At 34.4% G+C, this 16,435-nt stretch overlaps 2 protein-coding genes across 2 annotated transcripts; one reads left to right on the forward strand and one right to left on the reverse strand.

Moving 5' to 3' along the window:
• The first annotated feature begins 300 nt into the window (after positions 1 to 300).
• Positions 301 to 6,178, forward strand: LOC140746970 (uncharacterized). The gene is made up of 3 exons (XM_073079174.1): positions 301 to 471; positions 1,350 to 1,605; positions 5,186 to 6,178. Exons 1-3 carry the CDS (start codon positions 340 to 342, stop codon positions 5,509 to 5,511), a joined length of 714 nt encoding a protein of 237 aa, XP_072935275.1. The 5' UTR covers positions 301 to 339; the 3' UTR covers positions 5,512 to 6,178.
• An 8,410-nt stretch (positions 6,179 to 14,588) lies between these two features.
• Positions 14,589 to 16,019, reverse strand: Osi7 (osiris 7). Its single transcript, XM_073079187.1, has one exon. It carries the CDS (start codon positions 15,969 to 15,971, stop codon positions 15,180 to 15,182), a length of 792 nt encoding a protein of 263 aa, XP_072935288.1. The 5' UTR covers positions 15,972 to 16,019; the 3' UTR covers positions 14,589 to 15,179.
• Positions 16,020 to 16,435: the final 416 nt, after the last annotated feature.

Raw genomic sequence — 16,435 nt, forward strand, 5'->3', positions numbered from 1 at the left:
TATGGATTGGTAAATATGTATTATTCGATGTTATTTTTCTCCAAATTAAAATCATGTGTGAACCAACTGCACTCATCCACTCATCATCACTCATAAAGTCCTCCCATTTTATTCAGATATCCTTCTGTTGATTCCTTAACGATTTCTGTTGTGTCTGAAACTTAACAGGAAAATGATACTGCCCTTAGCCAAAGCCTCATTGCCGCGTCTAATCCTTTCTAACGCAGTTCCCGTAATACAACTTGCACGTACACGCATTTTGTCTACGCCGGTGGGGGTACGAAGATATAACCGCATTGCAAACTCCAGACCTTACATTTCACGTAACAAACCGTCGAAATGAAGTTACTATTGGCTCTAGTGGCAGTGGCAGTGGTCAGTGGGAAGCCCACAGGCGAAAATGACGTCATGAAGTCCGTGTTCGAAGTGGTGAAGAGTTGTTCGGAAAAAGACATCTCCTTGTGCATAAAGGTGTGTGTTATGTGATTCTCATTGAACTTACTTTAATACCGTGTTTGCGAAGTGGTCAAAATTTGACCTTAATTATTAATTTTTAAAACTTTTAGATTTTTTTCTAAAATAAGGCACATAGGCTAAAAAGAAAAGGTTATTAAAATTTAAATTTTGTAAGTGTATTTGTTCCAACTTAAACAATTCCAACTTAACTTATACAATCTTTCAATATAAATATTTTTGTGCCTATTAATGGTTTAGGACCAAACCTGAAGTGACTAAAAAATGCATTCATATTCATTACTACTTTAAGCTTTACAAAATGTAAGCTTTACAAAGTAACTAAAAACTAAAGTAGGGAAGAACTAAAAAAAAATATTCTTAATATTTAAAAATTACTCTATTCAAAAGCTTTTAATTCTTAAACTTACACCTAAACTTCAAGTTGTGAAGTCCGATCAACATAATTCGTTTATTAACTCTCAAATAAGTAAAACTTATTGAGAGGTATTAAGTGCTCTAGTTAAATGTTCTTATTACATGTAACGGTCCCAATTATAATAGCAGCGGTACAAATATCAGCTCTACATAGTCATTTACTTGCTCTACTACGTTGTAACATGTTAACTGTTACTTTAAAAAGAGTGCTTTAAAAATATTATTTAAAATGTTGATTTTAAAAAGAACTAAACTAAAATTAAAAATTTAACAAATAATCAGTGTATTTGTATTAAGAAAAGCACTAAAGTCTTTAATTTCTTTAAAAATAAAGAAATCAATTTGGTGTACATATAAAAACTAAAAATTTTCATTCGTTTAAATACAAAACGCGTAACAAATTATATAAACAACTCAAACGCTTATGCAAAATCAATCAATTATTTTCTTGATTCCAGGAGAGAGCCTTGAGGTATGCCGAAAATGTGGCTGCTGCCCGAGAAATTAATATCACTGACGGGATAACTCTGCTGGGAACTGGATCCTCTCGATCCTCTAGGTCTTTGGAGCCTTTATCCGAAGAACCCAGGGCCAGAGAAAGCCAGGTGGAAACCAGGCTCGTGGACGCAGCAGCCGATATCCTGGACAGCCATGTTATTCAATTCCGAGTACCCAAAAGCACTGTAGAGGATATGAAGCGATCGCTTGAGGAAGGTCAGTAACGCGCTTGCGTCAGTGCAAATGTTTGAACAAATATTTTACTCGTTTTACTGTAGGAACGTATTGATGAGCATTTCTTAATTCCACACAAGTCTGAAGTAACTGTTCCGTTTAAATAAGGAAAAGATATTTTCGTCTCAACCGGTATTTTTGTTGTTGTGGTAACTATTTTTTGTTTAGTCACACTAGAGTGTTTATCACAATTAACTGCTAAAAATGTCTAACTGCGCGATTAAATTTTTTTAGAAAAACTAAAAAGTATCGTATACACCTCTGTTGCGATACAGGAAAATATCGTTAAATTATTTAATATTTAAAGTAATTAGTGTGTCTGTGTGTTACATCAGCACGAGAGTAAAGACATAACATTTGACGAGAGATGAACCAGAACATTTTAATTACCTAGACTAAAAAGTGTGAAAGTAGAATGCCAAAAAATGATTGGAAGATAGGTATATAATCTTAAACTAGTTAAGACAAAACTGTGATTATAATCCTTGAAGCGAGAACAAAGAACTTAGATGATTTTAATATTTTGAACGACACAAGTAAAATTTGACCTAGAAATTAAAATTTTATGTAGGAAAATGAATTTTACTCATATAAGCAAAATCAAAAGATCTGAAATTGTAAAAGCTGCTTGTATTCTTTTAAATAACAATATTGATAGAGTCAATATATCTATTATCTATCAATTATTAAACTGATACGCTCGTAAATATTTTAATACATGGTCATAAAGATTGATCACCGACAATTTATTTGCACCTATCACTTCTTACATTTATACAATTTGCAATAAAGTTATGCCGAACTTTCATTCTAATTAAATTCATCAGCCTGACATTAATTATAAATTGGACTGATTTAGGCGACATGTAAATCCGGTAGACCGTTTCACACATACGCATGTGTTACACATAGAGAGTTTTATAGAGACCGCGTGTCTACTAAGAATTTATTTTAGAAGATTTATGAGGACGTTATATAATGAAATAAAAGTTGTACAAAATTTAGTTAAAACTAATTGTGAATCATAATGAATGAACTCGTTGGTATAGAAGCGACAAACATTTTAAATGTAACAATTTTCAACAATGCAAATAATAATAGTAAAATAAGAATAGTAAATATAGTAAAACCACGTGTAGCACTGTTATGACTGACTGACTGCAAGTAACTATTTCCTACTTCAATGTATTCATTATGTAAATTCATTCATTCATAAGCGCCGTTTACGCTCAAATCAAAACTGCCATGCCCGTCTTTTGTTATACAGTTATGCTTTATTTAACCATAAACTACAAAATCCAAATTGTTGGTTCTTAATAGATCTGAAGTACTGTTTCCTTATAGTCAAATAGAGAAATTCAAGAAATATGCAATAACATAATTTAAGCAGGAAAGTAGAGCAATCAATGTGAACAAACAGGAAAAATACAATATTAACCGTCTAGACAGAGTTCAGACGTTGTACGACCTTTAAACAAGATAATGTACGAGTATAACATAATAGCAATAAAACTAAATGCACCTATTTCTTACATAAACCGTAATCGCTTTTAGATGACATAGATGTCGATAAACTTTTACATAATGCGCATGAAGATATTACGATTGACCACTTGACCGTAACTATGAATGAATGATATTTTGTTTGCTACAAGTTTTACTGTATTTTAAGAAATACTTAGTTCTATTAATATTATGATCTCAATATTTTTACAACGAATTTGCAGGATTATGATGAAATTATGAAGTACCTTAAGAATAAGAATTCCCACCTGAAATATATATTTTCGAAAACATGTATTTCCTTTATGAAAATTGCCGTTCATGTGGAAATTTAAATATTATTTCCGCTATGAAGCGATCACTGAAAATAAAACAAATTAAAGATCTGAAATTAAGAGCTTAAGAGCTTTGAAAAAACTGTTGCGCAAAGAGTCCACGATTAGCCTCAATTCGCTTATAATGGACAACAAGATTTGGTACCTACTTATAAATTTAACGAAAGTCTTACGTGATATTATAGCGGCAAATGTAAAAGGTGACCGTTATATAAAAACAGGCTTAGATATAGTTTCTGCCAATCACGCCCTCTCGAATTAAAAGAGGCAGTACGAACAGGTAAGAGTTATGAGAATTTGAAAATAGAAAGTCCTTCGTCATGATGCTCGAATCAATTAAATATAAGTAATTGTAATAAGCAAATGAAAAGCGGTATTAATTCTAATGGAATTAAAATAGGCTTTAGAAACGTGAATTCTGCAATTGTCGGCCTCGACTTCCGTATGAAAGATCACCGACCATAAGAGGACGCTAGAAATCTTAATGGCCAAACGAGTCTTGGAGTTTCTCTAACCTATTAACAAGGCTTATTATCGTGGAAAGCGGACGTCGTATGTCTAGTTTTTGCTAGATTTCCATAGTACTAGACAAATATGTAGGACCATGTAACTAGTTTTCGAGTTCCGCCAACGCCAATCGAAATCTTGATCGAGTAAAAGTCTCGCTCCAGGCGTATTCTCGTTAACGAAATATGGAAGTAGGCTCGGAGCTTTCGAAATATAACGTCCGGTAATCGATGCACTTTCTAGATAAACGGGATTCTTATGCAAACTGGACGTAACATCGTGAATTACAATGAAAGTGACACTTAGATTTCAGTGTCGCGCGAGCTGCGAATTTGAATTGGTTTTCGAATTGTCAAAATTTACATGTCATGTTCCGTGATTGAGTGATTTGATTTGCAAATGAGCGTTACAAGTCACATACACAATCTAGGTTTTTTGAAATAATTGTGTTGTTAGTCACCCACACGCTTTCAAGTAGACATAATGTTATTATATAACTTGTCATAATTAAATAATACGAATGATTCGAACAATGATTTTCGTCTCAAGTCTTTTACTTGAAAGCAAACTCGCATTTTACAATGTAAAATAGGCCAATAAAAAAACTTAAGTTAGGCTTAACGTAAATTCACACTTTTATAAATAACACTTTATGAAATGAATATTAAATTTCCTAATTTAATAAGAATAATGTAAGAAGATAAAATTAAAATGTACACGCATTTTCGGAATGAAATTAGAGAAATTTATGCAAATGTAAAATTTTCGCAAGCGCGTATTAATAAGATATGTTAATTATTTACACGTTTTACTTAAATATTTTATATTAAATCTGTAACGTGTAAACTTAATTGAAGATGGAAAAGATTTGTATAATTTGAAAAAAAAACTTTTTAAAATAATGTCATGTCTAATTTTAATTGAGTCTTCATACTCGTATGCTTTATATTTTTAATCGCTTGACAGTTTCTGTATTAATTTCTAGAAAAATATATTTACTAAATTATAACTTCCAAACCTTCCCAGGTGGAAAAATATAGATAGGTTTTTGAGTTTGTAGGTCCATTGGTTACTCTTTATGTATTCATGATAATTATAATAATACTTTAATATTGCTTACTTAGTAGATACAATATAGTTACGATTCAAGCACCAGCACAATAGACGACTGCCTTATTTACAAATTAAGTGATATTAATTCCTTGTTCTAATTCCAGGTCGTGGCAAGAAGAAGAAGCTGAAGCAGCTGTTGCCAATCTTCGCCCTCCTCCAGCTGAAGATACAATCCTTGATCCCACTATTCTTGGGCATCATCGCCTTCGCTGCCATCAAGGGTCTCATGCTCGCTAAGGCAGCTCTTCTAGCCTCTGCCCTGGTGTTACTGAAGAAGCTTCTTTCTAAGAATGACCACCATGAGAGCTACGAGGTGGTAGCCCACCCGCACCATGAGGAGCACTACAGCCACGGTGGCAGCGGTGGTCACGGCGGCTGGGGAAGGTCCCAAGACGCACAGAACCTCGCATACAGCGCATACTCCAACTGATACCTAAGATTAGTCTTTTAGTCTAGCTCGGACCTCAATGTTGAGATTTAATTTATTTCGTTACATAATTTAATAATTTATTTAAATTATTTAATCTTTCATTTAATGTTAAGTGAAGTTCTCTGGGCTATGATCTTTGCGTCGCCAATATCTACTATGTACCTGTTTTTTTATTTGTATTATTATTTTATTGTGATTTCTTTTATTTTATAGTACAAATATTACGTTTATAAGTTTAATAGCTTTAATATTGCAATTCATTTATTTTATCCAACTTTATTTTATACTTTATCTATTCTATTTTCCACTTTTATTTATTTTAAGTTACAAATCTTTTGTAAATATGCTTCATATGAAAGTATATATGTAAAATGTTTTTAATTCATCTTCGATTTATGTATTTATGATATCTATAGCTTTCAAATCTTATTTATTTTATTATTTATATATGTAAATTAATTATTATATATCTCAGGTGATGCCCTTCTCATTAATATAAACTTTGTCTTTCATTTTTTCAACTTCCCACCAATATTTATAATATCGATAAAATATACGAGTTATTTAAATTATTACGTGTAATTTATTGCGAATAATTTATGTATTCTAACTTAAACCATTGAAGTCATTATACGTTATTAAAATAAATGCATTTTGTTAAATAAAATAGTTTTCGTTTGTTTTTCCTTTTCTCTTAATAACAACAGTGTTAAGCGCTGTTGTGTTCTTGTTTGAAAAGTGTGGTAACAGAGGTAAATATATGTAGATACACAAGGAGTTCCAAATTGGTACTCAAGCAACAGCCCATTTATGGCTAATCTTACGTTAAAATGTTTTTCTATCTGGAATTGATTATATATGTCCATAGGCGACATTGTCCACTAACCATTGAGAGGACCGCAGGCTCGTTTTCTACTTCTGCAATATAAGAATACTAGCAGCGAAACCCGGCGTTGCTCGGGTTAAAATACATCGCATTTTTAATGGTATAAAAATATTTCAAGATCCATTTCCTAAAGTAGATATTATAGATTTCTTCTGAAATAGAAAGAGCCTTATTCGACCATTAAACATACGGTGTAGGTGGATAGAGTGTATCAAATTAGAGCATGCTATAAGCGCTCATGTCATATACGAATCATAGCTAAACTATGACTTCAATACACTTACATTTTTTTTATAATATAGGAGTAGCAGATTAATCTACCATTTCGTGACTTACATAATATAATTTTTGGTTAATGTTAATATATCTGTCCTTAAAAACACTCTTCTAGAAAGGATAACGTAATTCTTCTGTCTCTAGCATGCATAAACAATGCTTGAGTATGCATGTTAGAAACCAGGCGAGTTTTATTCCGAGGCATTCCAAGGGTTGGTAACGTATCTTTTTCTTAAGGGTTGGTAACGTATCTATGACCATCGACGGTAGCAACGCATCTGTGATCAACCTCAGGAAGCTAATCTTGTCTGAGGTTGATTACCGACGTCCACGGGCGGCTGCCACTTATCAGTACTGCATACTGGTTTGTTACTCCAACAAAAAAATCAACTCAAAGCAGGTGTTAAAACAAACTCGAGTGGACAAAAAGAGAAAGGTACTTTCATTTAAACACTTACAGTACAATAGAAAGGGAATATCCAATTAACATTAGGCACGCGGTTTCAAGAACATTCGATGGGTGCACGTGTTTTAAATAAATACCCATTTGACTAACAAGACATTGTACTTAAGAATTCTTCGCTCACGAAGACGAATGAATGTTGATTGTTGAGTAGACTTTAGTACTGTACCCTTAGTATGAGGTTTTACGTTAGCTCAGCGCCCCTAGTGGACTGTATCAGGACAGATTGGAAATATATCGGAAAGACGTAAACAAATACAAAAACAGTCATTTTTGTAAAAACGTAGAAACTCATACTAAGGGTACTGTTCCGAAAATTATAGTAGCAATTATTTTAAAAACAAAACCCTGGCTGCCTTATAATATAGAAGAGGGTCCGAAGTAGTTGCGGGAGCAGAATAAGGCTACGGTATCCCCTGCCTGTCGTTAGAGGCGACTAAAGGGGGCTTCCGGGGTTGCGGGTGGCAAGAGTGGGAGCTCGAACCGCCCGGACAGCGACCCCGGGAAGGACGGCGGTATGTGTGGTCGCATACCGTCGTGCACACCAGACGTGGCGAGCATCTAGCTCACATGGGTGGAGCCCGACGGCGCAACGCGCTAAGAGGACTCCGGTTGCGTTCTTCTGGATCCCGCAGTCCTCTACGCAGCACCGACGACAGAAAATAAAGGACGTGCCGAAGAATGGGATACGCTGGGAAAACATTACCTACCCCACGCAGTCGGATAAAAATATATGCAAATATTATTATGGCAGTCATAGATTAGTAAAGATTACTCACTCCTAACAAGAAAATGTACCCAGTTTTGAGAATTGAAATAGTTGCGTAAAAAAGTTTTGCCACGTCTCCGTGCTAAAATGTCCCTAAAATATTTGAAATAATTATTTATATATTATGTAAATTACGCAGTATTAGTAATTTATTCGTAAATGTTCCCTAAAAATGTTTTTATTTGTCAAGAATTCAAAAAAAGAACTTACAAATAAGCCGTTTGTGGCTTCATTCAATTTCAAGGCGGCGAAGTATCTTTACTAATCTATGATGGTAGTAGATGCAGCATGGTTTGACCGGGTAGGCCATCCTCACACGTATTCCTAAATTGAAGCATTCTGCATTTTGGTAAAAAGTGGTGGATGCCTGCTGACTTATATGTGAGGCGACCATCTTACTTCTCAAGAGGCGATGTATCTGTGATCGACTTCAGGAAGAACCTGTTCAATATGGAGTTGGTTACAAATGTTCATTGGCGACAGTGATTACTTACATCACTTGGATTGCAACCTCGATTGCCACTTCAGTATAATCTAAATATATATAACTCAAAGGTGACTGACTGACACAGTGATCTATCAACGCACAGCCCAAACCACTGGACGGATCGGGCTAAAATTTAGTTATGACGTGGCCATCCGCTAAGAAAGGATTTTGATCAATTCTACCCCCAAGGGGATAAAATAGGGGATGAAAATTTTGTATAAATCTTCTTAGTTAATAATATTACTTCGTAACGCGAGCGATGCCGCGGGCAAAAGCTCGTAGTACATATATAATGAAAAAACTGTCATCAACCGCAGAGTGGACTAAAGTTCGGACTTAGGTAGGTCTAACGTCAGCAACTCATGCTCTACCCCCACTGAGGACTAAATTGAAATGCCTTTTATATCTTTCTTCTGAATCTTACTTCTTTATTATTGTACAGGATCGCCTAAATATTATTCTTCTACCTTTCGTATATTTTACCTACGACTCACACTGACACACATGCATAAAATACGACCGGTTTACGCCAGACAGACAGACAAGCAGTCAATGAGTATTCCCATAACACACTAACACACATCCGAGTGGAAATACAATGTCAGAATCAACATACTTGTATATTGTATGTATACCTTAATAGATATACCCTTGTCTAATGACAAGGGTATTTTAAAGGTGGTAGTACCCTGTGTGGTTCAACATCGGTGGCATCTCCGCCACACCTATTTCTGCCTATTAACAGCAGTGTTAAACGCTGTTGTGTTCCGGTTTGATGGGTGTGGCATACTTTTCCGAGACATCCCAACTTAGACCTCATGGATAGGGGCGCATCTGTGGTCGATCCGGTGGAAATCTTGGGGTTGATTGCAGATGATCATGGGCGGCAGGAGGTAGCTACATAACATCAGGTGAACTGGATGCTTGTATGCTATTTAAATCTTATAAAAATTACACGAGTTAGAAACCTTCTTACGAGGCGTTACAAATTAGTCCTCAAGAGATGCAACGTATTTGTGGCTGATCTCAGTTAGGAGTCTAAACCTATCTGGGGTTGATTACAGATGAACATAGGCGACAATTGCAACTTAGCCAATCAAGTGGTTTCCATTTTCGTTTGCTAAAAAATACTACATACTTAAATATTTGGAACTCTCTTATTTTTAATTACCTCATTAGAAAATGCGTAATATATAATTCAAAAGAGAAAGTGTGCCTTTGAAAATAATTACAGAGCGTTAAAGGCGAATTTCACCAAAATCGCATTTTCTCTAAAATTCATTGCGTATTTTTTACTCCGTTTAATATTTTCCAAGATTATGCTGATTAGTTCATTTTATTACGAATATTTTTTTATATTTTATAACTATAATTCACTAACATTTAATTTTATAAGTACAATTAAATTACCTTAAATTAACTTTTTTAAAATCTTTATTGAGGAAGTCCTCTCTGAAATCGTTAAATTTTCTTTACTTGCGAAAACAAAATTGGATCGCCATTTTTTCTAGTGCATTCCATCAAAACGACGTGGCAATGTAAGCATTTTAAACCTATTTTCATAATTATATGGTAGTTTTACAGTATAGGTAACAGCGCCATCTATCAGCAAGCATGAGAACTATTCCCATGGCCAAGTTTGTTTACATTTCACTATGAATGAATGTTGTAACCATGGAAGTTGTAGCGTAGTGAAGTTCAAGGATATTCCGCGCGGGCGCTGGTGACGCACGAATACAATCCATTCATCATTAATGCGTAGTAGTGGGAAATTTATTTATTTACGATTTGAACTTGTGTTTGTAATCTACACTATTTATATTTTTCGACGTGCAGTCGTTACCTACTTATATTCTGTGAATAATATTCCTAATTACCACAATCTTTAAAATACAAATCCACCATTCTTACGTCTAAAAGTTATTAGCGTTATTACGTGTAAAAAGAGAACCAAGTGCACTGAATGAAATTATAGTAATGACGTGTACAAACAAACTTGACATTTTGTATTATTTGCACAGTTTACGTAGCTGTGCCAAGGTTACAACGCTCCGTGGTTACCGTAAGCGTGAAATGAAGAGTCGTGTTGTTTTATTGTGCGTTACACAGATGGCGTTGGTTTATTTTGTTTTATTTATATTCTCGGTTCTCATCTTCTTTTGTTTTAGTTTCATTGTGGTTAGTTGTTTAACGACTTGGTTTATATTAGTCATAGATAATCTATGATATTAGTAGAGGTTATTATACGAGCAAGGAAAATAATAAAGCAAAATACTTTTTTATGATTGGTTTGTTGTAAATAAGTTTAAAGGTGTATGGACGTTCCTAGGATAAAATTACAAACACCGGGTCTGGTAAAACTAGATAACAGCTTGTAATATAGTATTCTGAAGTTGGTAGAGCCTTCTATTGTTCGTCTCCGGCATCACCGCCTGATCTATTTCTGCCTAATAATAACAGTGTTAACCGCTATCGTATATTTTAAATTGGAGCCCCCTTTTTTAACACTGAGAAATCCCCATATGCCCAAGGGAGCGGAAAGGGTTTGTCGGACTCTTACCAACTAAAACTCTACAGCGATCCTCTGGACGCTTGGTGCCAGAACTCTCGCCCAGCGCTGATGTTAACGCCTTATTTATTAATATATTTTAATATTGTTTCATACAAATCAAATTATTATTAAAGCCAGCGATGTATTGTCAACTCCTCTGGTGTTGCAAATGTCCATAGGCGACGGTGACTTTCCATCAGGTAGCCCGTCTGTCTCATCGTGTAAGTATAATTAAAATAAGAAAAAAAAAATAAAAAAAAAACAAAACCCCAAATGTTTAAAAATAGCCTACGTCACTTCTACAATTAAGACGAATCCAACGATACCTCTTATGTTAATATACGTTAAGCCGTTAGAGCTGTAGAGCGTGCTAAAGAATTAAGCATACATACACATACATACATTCATTCATACATACGTACATATTACATACACTGGAAAACCCCTTCTCAATCGAATACCAAGATAATCGAATACTAAGATATAATCATCTAATTATTTATTATAGGAATTTACTAAAAAACAAATAGTTACATACAACTCGATATTAAACACATTGAGCTACAGGCTAAGCTAGGCCAGCGAGATAAAAAGGGGGTTTCACTGGACACCAATGAGCCAGTATGAGCCATAAATGGCTAGATTATCTGTGTATCCGGACTAGCTTTTTCCGTCCCCGTTTACGACGCATCATGTATTTTCTATTCTCCATGAGATTAAGTATGTCTACACTGGAAGTAGGATATATGAAGCGAGGTTTGCATCGCTTTTGGATTTAGCTTTTTTGACAACATTTTTTGGTGTTCGATCGGTTTTCACTAAAGATTTAGGGCATTGGCTAATATAAAGAGTTCTGTATCATTTTCAAAATTTACAGATACAGTGACACACAGTAAACTACTAGTGTAAGTAACTAAAAGCCATTTAGTAATATTTATTTCATATATTCAGTAATTATTTACTTCTTATCTATTTATAAGAATTTTCATTTATAATAAAAAACTGTCTCTACTTCTTATATTAAAGGTATTAGCAACCTGAAGCATAATTGAATTAATTTATTACCGTTAATAATAATCACTTCCCACGTTCCTCTTTTATCCTCCTTACTTTTTCCATGCATAGCTTGTCTGAAAGAGATCGCTGCCTAGACCGCCTATTGCATGCAACTGACCTATGAAAATATTTATTATTCTTGTTCTATTGAAGTGTGCAATAAATAATATTATATCTGTCTATCTATTAATAAATTTCATTTTATTTTATCGTATCGCTTTCACAAATCACAGCATGCACTGGCTCCACAACCTAATCACAATTAAAAACGGTAATGTGATAAAGCAAATAATAATGATATACGTCTTAATTCTCTGTGAGTGAAAGTTAAATTGTAATTTGAATGCCTTTCAAAAACATGTTGCCATTGTTGAATAATGGACTTTTATTTCCTTATTGTGGTTGAAAATGTTGAGCTACGCTGTCCGATATGGATGGTAGCTCAGTGCTATTAATTTTGCTTACGAGAGGTCCGGGTTTGAACCCAGAGTATCACTAATTCTACTAATCTACTAATGTAACACACCTTATGAAGTAAAATAAATAAATGTTTAAAATGTTTAAATATTTATGTGTAATCAGTTCATACGGGATTATTTTGACTCAATTTTTACAATTTAGAATTTCGAGTAAAGAGGATTTTTGGTATTAAAATCAAAATCAGTCAAGTGCGAGTCGAACTCGCGCACAAAAATCTTCAATCTTCAGGTATACTTCTTTGAAATTCATGTTTACCTAGGTATATGAAACAACCACATTCATATTGTAGGTAACCCAGTAGCAAAAATAATCTTTTTATTTACTTGCTTCCAATTTTTTGTAAACAAATCAAATCAAAATATTTATATCAAAATTCCAATGATTCAAATCAAATCAAATTAATACTCTTTATAGTACCCAATAAAAGAAAATATATATAAAAAATAAATAATTTATTTAACAAACAATACAAAAGGTGGTTTTATCGCTGACCAGCGATCTCTTCCAGGCAACCTTTCGGTGAGGAGTTATAGTAAGGATGAATGAAAAAAAAATTATAAAGGTTCATTGCAGTTACGAAGTATCCAGTCCATCTGATGGACTATAAGGATGATAAGTGGCTATTACTGCTCATAGACTGTGATCTGTAATAGAAGTCCTAGTTACTGACCCTGACTAAGTTAGAACGCCCCGTTCAGTATTTCCCCTTACGAAACATTGTTGGTCTTTTTTAAAGTAACAAATCTTTTGCTAATGAATGTATAACAATGATATGTTTATGCAACCTTACATCGTGACCGCGTATGATTTCACCTGCCGTACCTTTCTCTGGCGTTAGGGCAGCCGACCTGGATGCTGGGAAAGCTGGTGGTACAAGTTATAAGCGGAAAGCGTGTTTCAAAGAGTAAGGCACTTTTACGAGTGCGTTTTTACGCGTAGCAACGCTAGAAGCACGTAATGTTAGAAGCTAGAAGAAAACTAGTTGTACGACTTTTTTGGGCTTGGTTACAGGTGTTCATGACTAGAAATCATTTATTGGATACCTTACCTGGATATTTTTTTTGTTTAATTGAAATTATTTGATTTAATTTAAAAAAAAGTTACATTAAAATATATTTCATTCTTTATGCCCAATGAATTTTTGATATTGGCAAGATATATAATTTTATAAAATTTTATAGCTATATAGAGACGCAGATAATAAAAGACTGTTTATACCTTAGTGGCTTCGATCACTAACTTAGTGGTATATATAGTTACAAAACCGTTTTATGTAGCTAATAGAAACAAGTATTACTAAAATGCACCACTTTTAATAATTGTTTTTATCACAAGCACAGGCAAACACAACATGAGGCAAATGAACAAAAACAAACAATTTAGGACATTTTGACGTTATAAATTAACTGAATAATAAGGCATTTCTAATTGAAAAATAATAATAAAAAGCTGCACATATAAAGTCGCTCCCGCTTATACTTGTACCAAACGAATTCCCCAGTCATGCACATACTTTACGTAGCATCTAAGCTCTCCGATTAAGCTCTGTAGAAAGCTCGATAAAGTTAACAGATAAGCTTCATTGAAGCACAAGGAAAGTAAACAAAAGAAAATGTTATAAAGTCACATAATTTAAGATTAATCATTTTGTTTACGATGTTACGTGATTGTTCCTTCACATGGGTACCAGGTTGAAATCTTATTTTCGATTTTGTTGACAATTAAGTAGCAGAGCGTTTTGACTTTTTAATTTTACGTGTTTCTTTGCTTGAGTAATTCAATTAATGTTAAAACTTTGAATGTAAACCTATAAGTGTTTTTGTAATAAGCTCTTTAGGCTCATAAGTTATGTTTGAAGCTTTTATCAGTGTTTTCTATGTTATTTCATTGTTTAATGGAAAGGACATAAGCTTACGGTAATATTTGAGTATGTAGGTAATTATTACGGCTTTACATAGATCTATCGTAATTTATTTATTAAAATTTATTTCATTTTATCATTTTGATGTCCAGTAATGATTAAAAGTAAAGAAAACACTTAAGTTGAAAATGACAAATATTTTATTTAAGAAAAAAGCTTAGAAATAAAGGCTTAATAAAAGGCACAACAAGTTTCAATGCTTTAATAAAAATCGTTTCGTGTCTTACACATTGATTATTTTAATACAACATAATAAGTAATATAACTAATATAATAAATATAATAAATAACAAACTTTATTATAATTATTGTTATACATTAAAATACTATATAGGCAGTTTATAGGAATAAAGATAAGTACTAATATATTAATATATTACATAGTATATTAGGCATAATACAGTTATTATATAAAATATACACAACCCTAATAAAGTGAGACTTAACATAAAAATTGTACTTTCATCACTCTTTTAATATAAAATACATAAATAACATATTACATAGTAATATTAGTTATATACCTTACGCGATACTAAATTAAAGCCAGGTACTGGTTACATAACCATATATAACGATTAGCTAACTAAACTTAATATAAAATACATCTTAGGTACATATATAGCAGTCGTATAATATATAAACACTTCACCATACGTGACTAAATAGTTGAGCTATAGTTTAAAAACAAATCGTTCACTCAATAAATACAAGCGTACAGAACATTCGCACTAGAATTTTACGTAGAGAAATCTCGGGAAAGAGGTCGTTGAACTAGGTTACTCAGGCTTTTGCGCGGAGTACGCCATATTTGACGCGTCAGCCGACCTGCCCCAACCGCCGCCGTGACCTCCGCTGCTGTACCCGCCGGAGTCACCGCCGTACCCACTCGCGCCGCTGTAGTCATGACTTGACGTATGACTCGATGTGTGATGAGGATGCGCTACCACTTCGTAAGTCACGTGCTTCTGTTGTGACAGGAGCTTCTTCAAACCGATTATCGCGGAGAGTACCAACGCGAGCTTTCCGATCAACAGCGCCTTGCCAGCTATTAAAGCGATTGCGCCGATAGCAAGCGGTAGCAACGCCATCATCTTCAACATGACCGCAGCGAGCAGCGGTCCCAGGATCTTCGCTGCTTTTTTCTTCTTCCCTCTGCTTTCTCCAACCTCATTATCCTCGGTGAAGGACGAGACCGTGTCCTCAAACGCGCGCCCCACACTCGAAGCAGCGTCAACGACATCCGATCCCTTCACTTCTACTCGTAACGAATGTGTCTCGAAGTAATTCTTCAACCTGGAAACAGGATCTAACGCCCTCGGTGCTCCAGTTTCAGCTGGAACGTCGCTCGCGCGTACAACAGTCACGCCATCTGATATGGAGAACGTCTCCTTTTGCCCAATCATCTTGTCGACGAACGAAAAGAATTTGTACTTGAGGCATGACGTCGAATCCTTCCTGAGACACTCGCTGAGTCCTTCCAGGTCGTTTTCCGAATGGCTCGTGTCTTGCGCGGGTAACGCGACACAACACGACACACAAATAACGGTGAAGACGGCGGACCTCCACATCTTTGCGGCTAGACACTGTGTCGGGGACTGTGCGCCGGCGTGTGCAATCTATTCTTATATACCTCTCCTCACCCCTCGAGCAGATGAAAAACTAACCGAAATAGTGTGGACTTTCTCAGTCTGGAAGTAAAAGTGAAGTCCAGGTTTCATAATGCCGTGAAAGCCCCAAAGGTCAAGAGCATGATACGTGCTCGTACTGATTTAAGCTTAGGTCATTATGTAATATGCTTTTTGTCATTTCTTTTAGTAATTACGTGACATATTTGTGTATTAAAAAGTTTTTAGGATGACGAGTAAAGTACTGTTTATAGTCATGTGAATTATGTAACTAAATAGTGATTTTTTTCAATGCCATTTTAAGTACTTTACGTTGCTGGAAAACGGAAATATAATATAATATAGTAGCATTTTATGTATTAATAAATATGAATAGATTTTTTTTTTATAATATAGGCGTAGCAGAC

The sequence above is a fragment of the Epargyreus clarus genome, unplaced genomic scaffold (genome assembly GCF_041222505.1).
Source record: "Epargyreus clarus isolate Ecla_fem2 unplaced genomic scaffold, WU_Ecla_fem_2.2 ptg000002l, whole genome shotgun sequence".
In the NCBI taxonomy this organism is placed as follows: domain Eukaryota; kingdom Metazoa; phylum Arthropoda; class Insecta; order Lepidoptera; family Hesperiidae; genus Epargyreus; species Epargyreus clarus.